At 34.9% G+C, this 16,654-nt stretch overlaps 5 protein-coding genes and 1 pseudogene across 6 annotated transcripts in view; 4 read left to right on the top strand and 2 right to left on the bottom strand.

The window, feature by feature from the left end:
• The first annotated feature begins 6 nt into the window (after positions 1-6).
• On the top strand, positions 7-2,235 carry POLDIP2 (DNA polymerase delta interacting protein 2). Of its 2 annotated transcripts, XM_012377522.2 has the most exons (7): positions 7-106; positions 334-534; positions 841-996; positions 1,077-1,179; positions 1,250-1,591; positions 1,684-1,889; positions 1,962-2,235. In XM_012377522.2, the coding sequence occupies exons 2-7, from the start codon at positions 443-445 to the stop codon at positions 2,071-2,073; spliced, it is 1,011 nt and encodes a 336-aa protein (XP_012232945.1). In that variant the 5' UTR covers positions 7-106; positions 334-442; the 3' UTR covers positions 2,074-2,235. The 2 variants fall into 2 exon arrangements, with proteins under 2 accessions (XP_012232945.1, XP_012232944.1); XM_012377521.2 differs by lacking the exon at positions 7-106 and having other exon boundaries at positions 131-534.
• Positions 2,236-2,856: 621 nt separating this feature from the next.
• On the top strand, positions 2,857-5,714 carry LOC105678265 (bleomycin hydrolase). The gene is made up of 4 exons (XM_012377455.2): positions 2,857-3,016; positions 3,411-3,721; positions 3,814-4,641; positions 4,723-5,714. Exons 1-4 carry the CDS (start codon positions 3,004-3,006, stop codon positions 4,936-4,938), a joined length of 1,368 nt encoding a protein of 455 aa, XP_012232878.1. The 5' UTR covers positions 2,857-3,003; the 3' UTR covers positions 4,939-5,714.
• Positions 5,715-6,040: 326 nt separating this feature from the next.
• Positions 6,041-7,318, bottom strand: LOC105678266 (uncharacterized). The gene is made up of 3 exons (XM_012377456.2): positions 6,650-7,318; positions 6,467-6,581; positions 6,041-6,395 (listed from the first exon to the last, which is right to left on the bottom strand). The coding sequence occupies exons 1-3, from the start codon at positions 7,084-7,086 to the stop codon at positions 6,099-6,101; spliced, it is 849 nt and encodes a 282-aa protein (XP_012232879.1). The 5' UTR covers positions 7,087-7,318; the 3' UTR covers positions 6,041-6,098.
• A 153-nt stretch (positions 7,319-7,471) lies between these two features.
• On the bottom strand, positions 7,472-10,626 carry LOC105678267 (uncharacterized). Its single transcript, XM_012377458.2, has 3 exons — positions 10,294-10,626; positions 9,783-9,884; positions 7,472-9,498 (listed from the first exon to the last, which is right to left on the bottom strand). The coding sequence occupies exons 1-3, from the start codon at positions 10,432-10,434 to the stop codon at positions 9,157-9,159; spliced, it is 585 nt and encodes a 194-aa protein (XP_012232881.1). The 5' UTR covers positions 10,435-10,626; the 3' UTR covers positions 7,472-9,156.
• Positions 9,398-16,654, top strand: part of LOC105678262 (uncharacterized) — a 29,680-nt gene continuing 22,423 nt past the window's right edge. Inside the window, exon 1 of the mRNA XM_012377449.2 lies at positions 9,398-9,538. The gene's annotated coding sequence lies outside the window, so the exon portion shown is untranslated. The remainder of the gene's footprint in view (positions 9,539-16,654) is intronic.
• On the top strand, positions 10,726-15,621 carry LOC105678211 (uncharacterized; annotated as a pseudogene).

The following is a 16,654-nucleotide window of genomic DNA, read 5'->3' as shown; positions in this document are numbered from 1 at the left end:
AACGGCTGGAAGCATCTCCAACGAATAATAATACTCGTGAGAACGATCATTGTTCTCCCGAGTGTATTCTATTTGGAAATTATTTGTATTTTGAATGAAAATTTAAGTATGTAGTAAGCAACTGGTATATGTAATAATTATATGTTCTATACATTTTAATTAAGACTGAATTCTAATTTTAAATAAATTCAGAAAATCGCCCGATAATTGCTTACGATATGTAGATTCCCTCTTTGTCATAAATGCGCTTCAATTTTCCTTCTCCTCACACACATACACACACACATTCGGTCATGTCATAAATACAAACAGTATAACCTTCAATATTGTCAGATGATCGGTAAAAGTTGGTAGAAATGTCAACGCATTACGGACAATTATCCACAGAGCAACATAAGTAACTACAATCACATAAAATATCAGCAATATTTCTCAAGCAAGTATGGAACTTATGCGGAATTTCGTCAATCACAATCTGAAGCGGTCACTCCTGAAGGCATCTGCAACACGTTTGCAACACGCGCGATACATAAGGTATTGAATGAAATAAACGAAATAAATTATTATTCACTGTTTTAAACAATCCTGCTTTACGTTAATTAAAAGAAAATTTATTTTCAAACCAGATTTTATTACTGCCAATTACTGTAATTTCTTGTTTTTTTTTTATATCCATGTGCAAAACTAGTTTGGAAAGAAGGTTGCTATTTCATTATCTATTCAAATTTTTGTAATTAAAATGTAAATTGAAATATCTATCTTTATTTACTATGTCTGTTATAAATTTTGTGGATAAAAAGTACTAACATATGCTTAATTATATAATAAATATCTTTACAGATTGGCAGAAGTTGGTAAATTAGAAACACCAAAATTACAGGGAAAATATGAAACAGGTCAATTGATTTTGCACAGAGTTTTTGGTTATCGAGGTGTAATTTTATTTCCATGGTTGGCTAAAGTATATGACAGAGCTCTATCCAATAAGAAAGATGGGTATGCGCAGTTATATGAATAAATATATTTATTTGCTTTATACATGGATGTTATATAGATAATCTTTATCTTTTATATAGAAAGGATAACAGTAATTTCAACAATGTTGGTGAGAAGGAAGTAAAAGGCAGGCCACATATGTTTTATCAAGTTTTGATTGATCAACGAGATTGTCCTTTTATAGTAAGAAGCAATTAAAATTATAATTTTTATCCTGCTTTATATGTATACAATACTTTTATATACTGTTTAGCGTGCTCAAACAGAAGCGGTAACTTTTTTGGGCAATCATGAGAGCAGTCGCAGTTTATACGCTATTCCAGGATTGGATTATGTTGCTCATGAAGATGTATTGCCATATACCACAAATGAAAAAGCAGCATTGCAACACGAATTGTTTGATAAATTTTTAACCTATCATCCAGACAAGGAACCATGTTTTGTAGCACAAGAGACCCTCCGAGCATGGCAGAAAAAAAATCATCCATGGCTTGAATTATCGGAAGTACACAAAGAAACAACAGAGAATGTTCGTGTTACTGTTATACCATTTTACATGGGTTGCAGAGAAAGTCAAACTACTTCTGTATATTGGGTAAGTTAAGACAATGAAATTTTTCATTCTATTTAAGAAGGAAGCTTAATTAAAGATAAACGATAATTTTTATTATGTTTCTTACATTATAGTGGCGTTATTGCATCCGATTAGAAAACTTAGGTGACTTGAGTGTGCAGTTGCGCGAAAGACATTGGAGAATATTTAGTTTGTCCGGTACCCTAGAAACTGTTAGAGGGAGGGGTGTAGTAGGTCAAGAACCTGTATTATCAAAAGTTTTACCTGCTTTTCAATATAGTAGTCATGTGAGTTTGCAAGCTCCTAGTGGTCATATGTGGTAAGTACGATTATCTAATTCTTATCAATATAAGTGTTATTTATTTAATTATTTATTTATTTAACTCTTTAGGGGAACGTTTAGGATGGAAAGAGAAGATGGATATTCATTTGATTGTAGAATACCACCTTTTTCTTTAGAATCGAAGGAAGAAGAGCCATCTACACCTAAAGTAGAAATCTGATTTCCAAGAATCGAATAATAATTATAAGCAATGACTAGCCAGTTAAATATATAACATTTAGATGACTATGTAATGTCAAGTGCAATTGATAACTTGACCTGAACATAATTTCTTGTGATAACTTAACATTTTTCAACAATCTTAATAAAATTATAATGTATATTTTTTTCTAAAAATCTTACAATTTCCTATATAAAAGATAGGATGCGATTTTTCTGTTTATTTCTTTAATTCTTAAATGAAATTTATTTAACAAGTTATAAAAACGTTACCTAAAATATCCATTTATACACTGTAAATATAATAAAAAAATATATATGTAAATATATATATATAGGGAGAGAGGGAGAGAGGGAGGGGGAGGGAGGGAGGGAGGGAGAGAAAGAGAGAGAGAGAGAGAGAATTATCAATGATTTTTTATGATTTTTTTGCAATTTAATTGCAGAACTATATTTATTCTAAAAACAAATCAGACAACTGATTAAACAAAAAAAAAGTTTAAAAAATTATTAATTTTAAGATATTAATAAGAGTAACAAAACAACGTTATATGAGTATTATATACAAGAGAAATTATTTTCTAATATTTTTATTATGTAATTTTACTGTTTCAAAAGAATATATTTGAAATTTATCACACACACACAATTTAGAGGAAGCACGTCAATCCGGGGGAGCTCTTAACTAATTCAAATAGGTCTCCTGGAACGGAAAATTTTAGATTTGTATATTTGGTGACCAAATGTTGGAGAGGGAGAGCAAGAGCAAGAGAGCGAGTGAGATAGTGATGTAGATCTTACTTTGTCTATCGATCACAGGCATAAAAGCGACGTGCGTTGCGTTTCCATAACGTAGTTGGACGCAGCGTGATACAGCTTCTTCAAGCTTCTTGGCGTCGCCTGAGTTGCCGAGAATTGCCTACTGTTCGTTATGATGGTTGCTTGTAAGTTACATACATATCTTACATATTAAATACGTCAAAAATCTTTTGTGCTACAAAATGCTTATCTACATAAAAAATTTGATTTAGATGCGAGAGCTCGTATGGGAAAATGTAACTGACCACTCTTAACCTTTTTGAACATGCTCGATTTTTTGCTTTGAGACAAGCCACACCCTGTACAGTTATTAATAATTTCAATTCTCTCATCATTACTGAATCGTGCAAATATTCGCAATATCTTTCTGTAAATAAAAATTTGTATATCGTCAAGAGTGCGATAAAGACGATAGTGCGTCCTTTGTTCGTCATTAGAAAACGGTTGACATTGTGATTATAGAAGATAAAGCGGACTGTGTGGAATTTTAACTAAATATTTTTTTCTCTTTTTGAACAGGTCCTTTAACTCCCGAATTCCTCACTCAGCTGCGTGGAAAGTTTTTTTCTGATGACCGCAATGTATTGGCGCAAAATATCTGTACAAAGGCGAATCCAATTGAAGCTTGTGCTTCTAGAAAGATTTTAGAAGAATCTTCTCATGTGTTTACCCACAAAATTGAGACTGAAGGCAAGCCCGTGACTAATCAGAAAAACTCTGGAAGATGCTGGCTGTTTGCTATTCTAAATGTCATGAGAACTGGCTTCATGAAACAATATAATTTGGATGAGTTTGAATTTAGCCAAGCTTATTTGTTCTTTTGGGACAAGGTATGTCATTGTTCAAGATGTCTTACTGTATTATTATGCATTCCAATACATTATATTTTAATTGTATATCCATCATTGTATTTTTATTACAGGTAGAACGTTGCAATTATTTTTTGCATAATATTGTGAATACTGCAAAACGCGATGAACCAGTTGAGGGACGTTTAGTTAACTTTTTATTAAACGATCCCACTTGTGATGGTGGCCAATGGGATATGATTGTGAATCTTATAACTAGACATGGTGTTGTACCAAAAGTATGTTTTCCGGAGTCGTACAATTGCGAGTCTAGCGCTCGCATGAATAGTCTGCTGAAGAGCAAGTTGCGAGAATATGCAAAAGTCCTTCGGGACATGATTGACAACAATGCCTCTGATGAGGAGCTGAAAGCACGGATAGGCGAGCAAATGGTAGTGATTTATAGAATAATCGGTATTTGCCTAGGTATACCCTCTGAAAAAATTACGTGGGAATACTACGACAAGTCGAAGAATTACAATTGTGTGGGACCCATTACACCATTGGAATTTTATGAAAATTATGTTAAACCACACTACAATGTGAATGACAAGATATGTTTGGTGACTGATCCACGGCCGGCTAATCCTTATGGAAAGCTATATACTGTTGATTGTCTGGGTAACGTTGTAGGTGGCAAGACTACTCGTTACAATAATCAGCCGGTAGAATTGTTGATGAAACTTTGTGCCGAGAGCATTAAGAACAATGAACCTGTTTGGTTCGGCTGCGATGTCAACAAAAGATTGATAGATAAACACGGCATTCATGATATAAAAGCATACAACTTCGAGCTAATGTTTGGTACCGATATTCACGTTGGACTTTCCAAGGCTGATAGACTACTCTATGGAGATTCTATGATGGTGCACGCGATGGCATTAACAGCTGTCTCAATAGACGTAAGTACTTTTGCAAGTAATTGAAATAATTTCTGTTAAATTTGATGCTTTATTTAACATATCAATATTGTTCCATTTCAGCGAGATGGTAAGATAAAAAAATTCCGGATAGAGAACTCATGGGGTGAAGATCATGGACAAAAAGGTTACCAAGTTGTAACTACTGAATGGTTTGCTGACTTCGTTTTCGAAGCAGTCGTAGACAAAAAGTACGTGCCTGCGGACGTGATAGCTGTATTCAATCAAGAACCCATTGTTTTACCGGCTTGGGATCCTATGGGCACACTTGCTCATTGATGTTAAAGTAGACTTAACTTATATAATGGCAAGCAGTTTTACACTACAAAGATTTGCAACATAATAAGAGAACTGAAATATTTAATAAAAATTCCGGGGGCAGTGATGAATATGTACAAAATATGTACAATATTTTATATCTTACAAAAAAAGCAAAAAAAAAAACAGCAGTATTGAAATTACATTTCATATAAATTGCAATTTTATCTTGTTTATTATGGTATATGAGGGCAACATTTAGTTCCACTATATCAAGACTGAATGCACAAGTTACCATATTTGAAATCACGCAATATTATCGTCAGGGCTGGGCAAACACATTTGATATACAAAATGCAAAATAATAACAATTTTAGTATTTATTGCAAAATATCTTCAATTTTTTTATTTCAAATACAAAATTTTTGTATTTTAAATCGAAAATTAAAAGTATTTTGTATTTTATAATTTAAATACCAAGATTGTGTTAGCATTGTACATTTTGTATTTCAAATATTTTATTGTATTTGAAATACATTTTGTCCAGCCTTGGTTATCGTTTACATATACGTATGTGAAATCGCAGTTTCCGATTGTGCAACGTTTGTGAAAAGAGGAAAATAGTGCTATGTTGCATATTTTATTTTAATAGGCAGTAAGGTATCAATTCCTGAAATGCAATTTATATTATAAGTAACTAAATAGTGGTCGTTTTAACACGTCGCTTTTAATGCGATAAACTACAACACCATGTTTTTTATCGTATAACCAAAAATAAATATAGATTGTGCAAACAATTTTCCATCATATTACATATCTACAGTTTAACAAATTTTTATTTTAAGTACAATGTATGACATAGTAAGTAGTAAGAGGCACTTATATCTTTGTGTGTATTAATTTTGAAACTTGTATGTGCATACATTATACAAGAAAAAGCAATAGAGCAATGTATATAAATTATATATGTTAAATTTAATAAAAACTTGCCAATATAATTAAAATTTTTTTGCTCAAAATAAGCTATTTTGAATTTATTACTGCCTATTGTTTTTTACTTCAAATGAATCTCAGGTTTATTTTATTTAATATGATAATGTTAAATAAATTTTGGTAAACCATGTGCTTAGAAAATATCTATATTATCAACATACTTACAAAACATACAAAGTTTAAATTTTCTATGCATTTGAAGATATACGCAAAGTTCTGAATGATACAGACTTTTGCTGCTTGTATTGCTTGTAACTATGTTGCAATTTGGCCCATACACCCTGACACATGTTTTGCAGACGCACATCTTTCTCTCTGAGTGCAAATTTGTAGATTCTCCTTATCATGTGCTGTGGAGTGGTAAAACAACCACGTTGAATTAAGCTTAATGCAGAGTAAAGTCTACAACGGGCAACAAGGAGAGGATTGTCAAGACGCAATGCTAATTCAAATTGCCTCACTGAAATTTTGCCTGCCATTTTAGCCTGTATGAGATATGCCATAGATTAATTAACATGTACAAAATTTAAGAGAAAAGCAATCCGCTGTAACTTACACAGTGTTCAAATTCTTCTCCCAATGCAGAAAACGCTCCTCCCAGCGTGGATAACCAAGACATGGCATGATCAGCTTCTTGTCTTTCTAGAACCATTTGCATTAATCTTTCGCTCCTAAGAAAGTATAAATGTAAAACCGTAACGTACAATTTGAACTACGTTGTAAGATGTGTGAAACTTGCCATTTATAATCCAAAAATTGCTTTCTTGGAGTTTTCAATCTTATAAATATTATCTGTACATGTTCGCTGTCAAGTGGTCTATTGCTTGTTCCCTGAAATTTTCTCAGTATGCTCATAGCACTCTTACGATAAACGTATGATTTTGACAGCGTTGCAATGTAAGCCGAGACGAAATAGGAATTGAGACCTCTTGTATTCAGATTAATTGGTTTTACTATGTTACATTTATTTTCAACATTATCCCCTGCAAATGCTTTGAATTCACTTCTACTAATCTCATCATACCTAAGTACATTTTGTAACTTGACAATAACATCATCGAAAATCGCATTGCCTTTATAAACAATTAATCGCTTGCATTCGTCCATCTCTCGTTTTGATATATGAAATGACATAACATTTTGCGGCACTGCACGTTGAATCGGCACACTCCTCATGACACTAAAATTTATCGATAATTATCCATCTAGAGTTTTATAATCGAGTAGAAATTTTTAATTTTCAAAATTGATGTAAAATTGAGCTTTATAAATAGTTCCAGCATTTAAATTCCATTAGCGATTATCCAAGTGAAATAAAGATAAGGTTATCGTCTATCGTAACCATACCAAGGTACATGATGCATGACTGTGTATGATGCATACGTGAGTGAAGGCAGTTGACAAACAGCATGCGCCATCTATCGCCAGCTGTTAAACTTACTTGAACAGCCGAAATGTGAAATAAATTTCATGAAGCATATGTTTATACTTTATATATTCGAAGATATAATAGTTTAAATGGCGGTTGCGGTCCTATTCTGGAAAAGAATTCAAGACAAAACTCATGATAAAAATTTAATTCAACAATTTTTCCTACAACATTTTAGCATGCAGTTTCAAATATTAAGGTAAAGCTTATTTTTTTATGATAGCATTAAGGATTTAATTACAAAATATCGTTACAGCAGCGATGTCTTCGAGAATAGATTGCGTACATCGTGAACAGTAACCATGTCGTTAATAATTCCGTTCCGTGTTACATTCACGACGGAATGTATTGCTTAAAATCGAAGATAGTTTAAAATATCTACACGATAGGAAACAATGTCGTTGTTATAAGAAACAGTATTATTTATATTTCTGCAGTATGTATAGATAGAGTGAAAGAGAGTTTAGATGTGCAACATAGAAAACAAAACTTAACCTTCTATTGATGAATGTTATTTGTAAGTAATACATCGTAGAATTTAATTGCTATTGCATAATAAATAATATTGCATAAGGCATGACAATTGCATCGTCATGCATTTCTGCTGCCTATTTCTAAAAATATAAAGCAAACGTTCAATTTGATATTAATTACCATTATGAAAATACCTTTGTAAAAGAAAATACTTGTTCCATCGAAAAACAGGAAGACGAAAAAGATACTCTTATGCAAATCGGGTTACAAACATCTTCGAATCGCGAATAATCGCATCTTATATAAAGACACAATTGAAAGCAAGGCACTTAATACAATTTACTGCTTTGAATTGTAATGCAACAACAAACGGCGAATGTATATTGACTTATAGATAGCCTCTATCGCTAGAAGTATATATTATCGTGTAACGTCGTTAAACTTAAATACAGGTGGAATAGAGCAAACTATTCGATAATAAAATATATATCCGTTTGCTATATTATTACACAATTAGAACTTAGACCTAGAAAAATAGAGCGCAAACTGTTCGATGATAAAATATATACGGATCGTAGGTTAACAATCTCTAGGTCGATGTAAAATAATATCACATCATTTGCTGAGTAGGAAAGTTTATCACTAACTCGTTTCGCCAACGTGTGCCAACATGTTTTTACGTATGATATGTCGATATTGTCAAGGATCCAAGCACAAAGGTTCAATTACCGGAAATACACTCGTATCTATGTAACAATATTAAATTCGTCAACAATATCCGTATATAATATGTATATATATATATATATATATATGTATATCGATATATACATTTCATAACACATGTAACAGCTTTCAACGACAAAGATAACGTCGCGCGAATATAAAAGAATCAATAACAATTATTTGCGAAATCCGCTTCGCGACAATCGACAAAAATACATCACGAGAAAAATATCAATATTTGATGCAACAAACTTTATATACGCAATGTAACAATAATAATTTAAATCTGAATTCTTATACGCGAATTTCTTATATGCGCTGGCCGCTTGCAAAACTACTTATTGTGCTCTCTTAAATTGTTACAGATATCTTTCCTTACATTTATCGGCGAAAAATTTATTGTTAATGTCAAGAAATTCTTCGGAACTTCTCCATAAATTTGCGTACATACGTAACATATTTGAAAAATATTTCTTATACGAATTTTCTACATTCATAATGGAAGATATGAATTAATTTAGTTAACAACCAATCTTGCGCAAAGTTAAATCTTCGTTTATTGATTAGTAATCTATTTCGTTAACTGTAAATCGCATGCAATATTTTGGAGGTTCCAATTACTTCAGGAACTTCCGCATTTGTTTTGTCTGATGTTGCATACTGTATTGTGCATTTTCAGCCTTCGAGATCAGGGAGTCCAGCTTGTCCAAGTGGGATCCCATTTTCTGACTGAGGTCGAGCTGCTTCGGCTGGATACCATCGCTCGCAGGATTATTCGTAGCATCCGCGGCGGTGTCACCTGATGCCTCGGCCGATGTCTCCAGCGTCACCACTTCGTCGGGCGCGGATTCTATTTCTTCTTGTTTGCAAGGATTTGGTTCGTCGGACTTGTGTTGCGGCGTGCTACCGCGGGAGCTTACCTTCCCTTTGAGCAACGTTCCTAGACTGCCGCAAACTGTCTGCAAAATTTGTTATTTCATATAAGGCTCTTATTTCAAGGTAAGTGAGAAAATCCACTGCTGCGATCCTTGTGTGAAATAATTTGTTTAACCGGCTGATAAAGCTAATGAGCAACGAGAAAGAAAGCGTTATCAGTTTGCGAACGGATAGGGATATAAAATATTTCGTCATATCGGTCGTAAAAATTTCGCGCGACCTTTATGACAAAAAATAATTAATTCGTGCAACATATGAAATAAGCGCGCGCGTACTCGCTGTACGGCAATTAATTATCCTAAGTCACCTTGAATCTGTTGATCTTCTTCTGCGTGGTGCTCAAAATGCTGTTCAGCTCATCCAACCCGCCACCGACGCGTCCGGCCGTCTCGTCCGCGTGATCCAAGTCCTGAGATAAAAATCGCCGTGAAAAATTATACAGACACACACGTGGACGTCGGCGCTAATGAACTCACAATTCGACGTCAGCGATTTATTCTCGACGATTTGACTCGCATGTAGACGCGTAACCCGATTCCGCTATGTAACATTTATCATGAATATGATACTGTCAGAAGTGCGTTAGTCATCCGCGAGAATGAATGAAAAAATGTTATACCACACACGCAAAGTAACTCGTGTTACGTCGCTTTTAGTTAAATTGTAGCTACTTTGTAATTAATATGAGAAATAGGATAGCTAACGAATTGCTGAATTATAAAAAATACAAGACATTATTTTTAGATATGTCGAAAACAAATTTCTGAAACTCGTGCGTATTTCACAATTTGCCTTATGCAAAAGCACAGCGTAATTACCTGTAATGCACCCCCGTCGTCGTCATCGTCGCAACGATTTTCACTCTGCGCCGCCAGCGTCTGTCTCCACTCCTCCTCACTTGGCTTCGGCAAGCCTAGTAATTCTGCCCTCTCGCAAGCGTGCTGATAGTCTTCAGACATTATACCGAGTTCTAGCTATATGATGATGGCCTATACCGAGCCGCAAACTGGAAACGATCGGAGCGAGCGATTGTTCGCGAATACTCCCGGACGCGAAATTCAGTTAAAATCGTTTCACCCTTAGCGAGGGACATGCATGACTCGGGGAATCCATATTGGGGTAGAAACTGCGCAAGCTCGACCGACTGTCGAGGTGGAGAAAATACCCGCTTATCAGAATATGAAGCTTGCAAAGCTCACGATTGTAAGCTATGCTACTTTCCCACCTATTGGGATAATTTGGTGATCAAAGTTAATTTTAGTCATATATTGATCTTCAGAATACTGCGTATAACGAATCAATCTGCTTTTGAATGCAAAGATACTCTTAAGAAATAGAATATTATAAATAAAAAATAAAATTATAAGATAATATAAAATATTAAGAGTATTTTTACAAAAACTCTTTACGTAATAAATTGAAAGGTTTTTGTAATTGCAATTGGTAATGATAAATTTTATTAGATTATTTACAAACATTAAAAATTTATGGGCAGTAATAAAATTTATCAATAATCGGTTATAAAAAAAAGCATCAAACTGTGAGATGAGTGGTTTTCAGAACGGTGCATCATATCGTGTGCAGCCGTGCTCATAATTAATTTCAATCTCATTGATATACCCGGTGTAGTCCACGCACACTAACTCACCCACGTGTACGTCGTAAAGACGTACATATGCACCTTATATAAGCTACGCGACAACTTGATCGGTTTGCATTGTTGTCGAAGCGAACTGCATCTCGCGAGTGATTTGCGTGAATTATGGCATTGACAATATCATCACGAATCGTAATGCGGGGGATTGAATGCATTTCAATCATGCTACTAATGTCATTCGCGCAGGTGAGATAGAAATGTTCCGATATTCTAAAAATGAGAAAAAGTCAATAAGAAAAGAGAATAGAAGTAGAATGGCAGGTAATTTCATAAAATCTCTAAGTATTTTTGTAAATAAAAAATTATAATTTTAAGGGCAATAAAAACATTGTTTTATATTACAATTAGTTAGCAAACAAATGAAAGAAAATGGCCAAAGATTTTCAATATATTAACATTCTTGTATTCTTATGGACGTCGTTGTGTATTTTACTAATATTCAGAATAGTTTAAATTCGTTTAAAATACTATAAACATTTTTGCAATTTTTAATAGTAGTGTATAGCTATAATTTTATGAGTATAACTGAAATATTGCGTTTATATTTTTCAAGATTTATAGCATTATTGTTTGTCAAATTAAAGACATCACGGTATCAGTTCTGTGAGTAGTAGTATTACTAGCATACGTGCCGTCATCCCAATATTGCCGACGTGTTATCGAATCGGTGAACAACGAGAACGATGCTTGATATGGGTCATTAAATTCTCCGTGATCCCCGCAATAATAGAACGGAAAAAAATAAAAGAAATCACGGGTGGTCATAGAATTTAGAAAATTAACCGATAACATTACTAGCAATATAGTTTTTGCACAATCAATTAATACGGTTAAATCATACACTGACCATATTATTGTATTTTAATCTTAAACGAACTCTCAGCGCTTTATCGTGCAAATTTTTCTTTTAAGTAAATATTATGCCCTTATTTGTTCATGTACTTGTATAACATGCATAGCTTTACTGTCAAAATAAGTTAAAATACACATTGTTCAGTATAATAATTATTAAAATTATTATTTATTCAGCTATAAAAAATATGTCTACGCATAAAGAAGGTTTTGCTTCCCTTAGAGGACAGTCCTTAATTTTCAGGGTAGAAATTTATTTCTCAACAATTTCTTTAGGCGATCGACTATGACATCTACAGGAACGACGTGATATCTACGACCCTAAAGAGCAGCGTAATCTTCACAAGCTGTGATTTTCTCGAGGAATGGAACTTCGTCGCATCGAAAGAAAACACCTTGCAAAAAGACACGGAGTACTTGTTGCATTTCAGTGCGCTCCTGCGAGCGCGGATTCTTGACAACTTTGGCAGTCTCCTGTACATTTATTACGATGACTTTAGCGTAGCGGAAGTGGAGCGTTACACAAGGTGTATGAAGAAATCTTTGAGCGACGGTACGATGTATTCGATCTGGTCCCCGGCATTCTCAAGAATGCGGAGAATACAAGACCGTCGAAAATCTGTGCTGGAATTTATGCCCACACGGAATCTTGCCTCAGAAGTACCGCAAACGTGCGTCGGAAGATTAGGAAACAGTACGATCTACCGTATTCCGAGGCGTATCTCGATACGCCCACCTTCAACGTCACGCATGTGGCGTATCGTTTCTCCAAAATATCGAAACAATATCCCAGAGGATTTTCTCTGACAACAATGCTAAAGCTTCTGCAGAGAGAAGTACTGACGATCACGCCCGCTCTGTTATCGGGACTTCTTTACAACGTGAGGTATGACAATTTTGACGATGACGTGCGCCTTGCCGAGAAGAAACTCATACGATATTTTCGCGAGCTGACCGCCAGGAAGAGTTTTAATACAGGAATTCTGAAGCCGTTGCTGACGCGGGAGCTGGAAAAATTGCACACCGTAAATTCGTTCCTCAGATATTACATCAACATTCAAGCAGAGAGATTTTCGAACTATGACCTGAAGAAGTACTCATTGCTAATCGCAAAACGCATTGTCGATGATGTCGGTACAATCAACGAGAATATCCACCTGCTCGATAACGTCTACGAGAACCAGATAATTCACGTTGAGTACCTGTTTGATCTCATGTTGCCCGATAACGATGACATGCTCGATAACGATGTTATTGAAGCTAAAAAATATCTAGTGAGAAAATTGGACGAGTTTGACGTGATTGAAAAATATCTCAAGGTACAGAGGTTTCAGCAGGCCACACCCGGCCAGCTGATGATAGAGATCACCGGTCAGCTGAAGGATATCGGCTTCGCCAAGGACATTGCGACGTCTCTGCGGATGCATGCGAAATTCTGGCGTCGGAGTATCATGATCGAGAATCTCGGCGAACTATTGGAGCTGTTTGACGCGTATAAAAATTTGTGACAATTACCGCATTACCGGAACGTGACGCAAAATATCGACAGAATCAAGGAGAATCTGTGGGACAAGAAGAACATGACGGTCGAGATCCTCTGCTCCCAGGGCTTGTTTACGAATTGGTCTGCAATCGATTTTACAGTGTACATTCCTAAATCCTGAGATCAAAAAGCTTATTAAAACCTTTCTCGAGACGAGCATCATGTGCATAGTCCACATGAAAAAATCAACGGTTCATATTCCCGTCGAGTTCTCAAAACTGTTGAAGGAAGAAAAAACAGGGAGGAAAAGGACTATATAGGGCCGAAAAAACAACGACTGAACCGACGATCAGCAAAGCTACGACTCGACACAGCACGACTGAAGCCTGCGATCAAAGCAAAACAATGATGGACAGTTTCGAAAGCGAATCTGCGGAAGAAGTTTCAGGAAGGTCTGACACGCCCTTGGAAAACAGTTCGGCGTTCACGAGCATTGCTACGATTGCCACAACATCACCAACAACTATTTCGAAGACGACTGATCCTATTTTGACGATGACGATAGATAGAACGGTTTCTTAAGAAGAAACAATCACAGCTACAAGTACTGCAGCCGCGACAACTACTGCATCGTCTGGAACAACTACTGCAGCAATGACCACAACATTACCAACAACAACTACTGCAGTATCCATGACGACTGCTACATCATCGCCTACAACAATCACAATATCACCTACAACTACATTATCTGCAACCATAACATCATCTACAACGACTACTACGATTTTGCCTACTACAACTACTACAGTATCATTCACGACGATTGCTGCAGCATCGCCTACAACACCCACTACAATGTCGCCTATAACGACTACGACATCACCTGCAACCACAAAAGACGTATCAATTACGGAGGAACCAAACAGCTCGACAGTCATGACAAGCATATCTATATCGAAAGACAAAATTAACGATACAATTACATCTACTACGACTTCCTGCGAGTTTAACAAATACGCCACCGAGCAAAATTCAAAAGAAACTACTGAACCTATTGAAACAAGTACTATTATATCTTTGAAAACAATGTCGACGACGCAGCCTTTTATTACTCTCGAAACTATTCGGGCAACGTCTTCTGTATCATCCTCAACCCTTGAGAATAATCCTATTGAAACAACAGTGGTAACGACGGAATTAAGCGAAACGCCAGTCACAAAAGGTAAAATAGTATTGTATTGCATTTTACGTAGCTTGTAATAATAATATAATATAAATGCTCGTCGTAAATGTTATCGTTAATGTAAGAAAAAAAATTATTTTCTAATTTATTGTTTTTGATGTTAATCTTTAACGATTAAGCTTTGCTTTAAAAATATCTCTTCATTTATTTATCATTAATATATTGCAATAAATAGATCTTGTAAAAAAATACATTTTATAACATAGTTATATATATATATATACATAAACAAATTTATAAAATTAATATGAAATGCGATACAGGTGATGACTGCAAGTCATTCTGTTCAAAAGAATGTAGATCCAAAAGCGAAAGCATCGAGAAATCAGAAAAGTCCTGTGAGATAGATTGCGACTCTGTAATGAAGAATTGCAACGAGGAAATCTTCAGAAACGTCTTCAGGATGCAAAACTGAAATCGACAGAAGTTGCGAATGTATTTCTAAGGAAGAGAAAAGCGTCGAGTGCATGACACTGTGTCCTTCAGACGAAGAGAACGCGCCGTGTAATCCGAACGATTGCTCAACGTCAAATACCAGCTCGCCGACAAATGATTTGACAATTGAGTTCATTCGAAAACGCGGCATGTGCGAAATCCGGGATCCCCGTCATCAGCGCCAAATGAAGCGGCTTGCAAAGATGCGGGCGATCAGCGTCGTTACTGCGACCGACGTTTTCAGATCGAAAATGCCGCGACGTCAATCGCGGATCGCGACCAAAAAGCTGTACAACCTGTTGGCCTCCAAACATCCTCATTCCAAAGTCGAAAAGTTCAAGAAGGTAGAATATTTGCTGAAGAAACCTCTCAACAGTCTGAAAGAAATTGAAAGTCAGAAATATCGCAAGTAACAAGAACAGATTTACAGATTGCAAAAGAAGCCAATGAAGAAGCTCAGAAGGAAAATTTGAAAAGTAGAACGTCGATGTCAAACGAAAAAAAATCATCAAAGTTAAATCAAGAGGATGTTCAAGAGAAAGGCGATATCGATGATTGATGACAAAAGCGTGTGATACGAGATTGAAATCTGTCGATTTCACAATATTAAATTATTCTAGCGAATAATATAACGTTGTTATTATGAACAGTATATGTTATTATCATTCGCCGCCGTTTATTAAATATTCGTTTGTCGGATTAGGGACGAAAAATGTAATAAAATTTGTTTCTTAAACATTAATCGCATTTGAGACGAAAGCCTTTATCAGATTCGATTAAACAGTTACTTGATCCGAAAATTTTAATAGTCGTCATTATATACATATTAATTCAATGATTATCGCGAAAGTTATGTGCGTTATAAATTATTTCTTTGGCGCTTTCTAAATACCATCTTGATGATCAACGTCACGCTAACAAGATTTTTATTAATTTACAATAATACAGGGGTAACCGAGAAATTAACGTCTTAAGTCACTTATTAGGAATTTCGATGAATTTTATAATTACTTGATGCCTATTAAGAAAGACATCTAGCCATTAAAAATAACTTTGTAATTTAATGTAACTGAAGAAATAGTACGGTCATTTTTATCACATTAAGAATTTATTTATTAAGCTAATAAAAAGTTTAGACAAATTTATAAAACTTAAAAGCAAAAATTTTTTATTATATGATAGATGTGATTATTAAGATGCTTTTAGACTTTTCTCATTCCTACTAAGTTCAGATCTTTTCTATTAGGCATGAAAGAAACATTCACTATACATTTTTGTGTTGTGTTAAAATAACAAGATTCGGCGAGTACGCTATAAACGGAAAAGTGGGACGATATAACACAATGAGAAGTAAAATTGACATGGTCAATGCACTGCGCGTAATCTGTCTTATTAAACGACTCCACTCGTATGATGAGCGATTATATTTGAATTTACTTTATATCCGAAATAAACGCCATGTCGCGCTATCGGCCAATTAATTTTCCATCCCCAGGATATTTTTTA

This window comes from Linepithema humile, chromosome 6 (genome assembly GCF_040581485.1).
Source record: "Linepithema humile isolate Giens D197 chromosome 6, Lhum_UNIL_v1.0, whole genome shotgun sequence".
Lineage (NCBI taxonomy): Eukaryota > Metazoa > Arthropoda > Insecta > Hymenoptera > Formicidae > Linepithema > Linepithema humile.
This window is presented reverse-complemented; position numbering and strand designations above follow the sequence as displayed.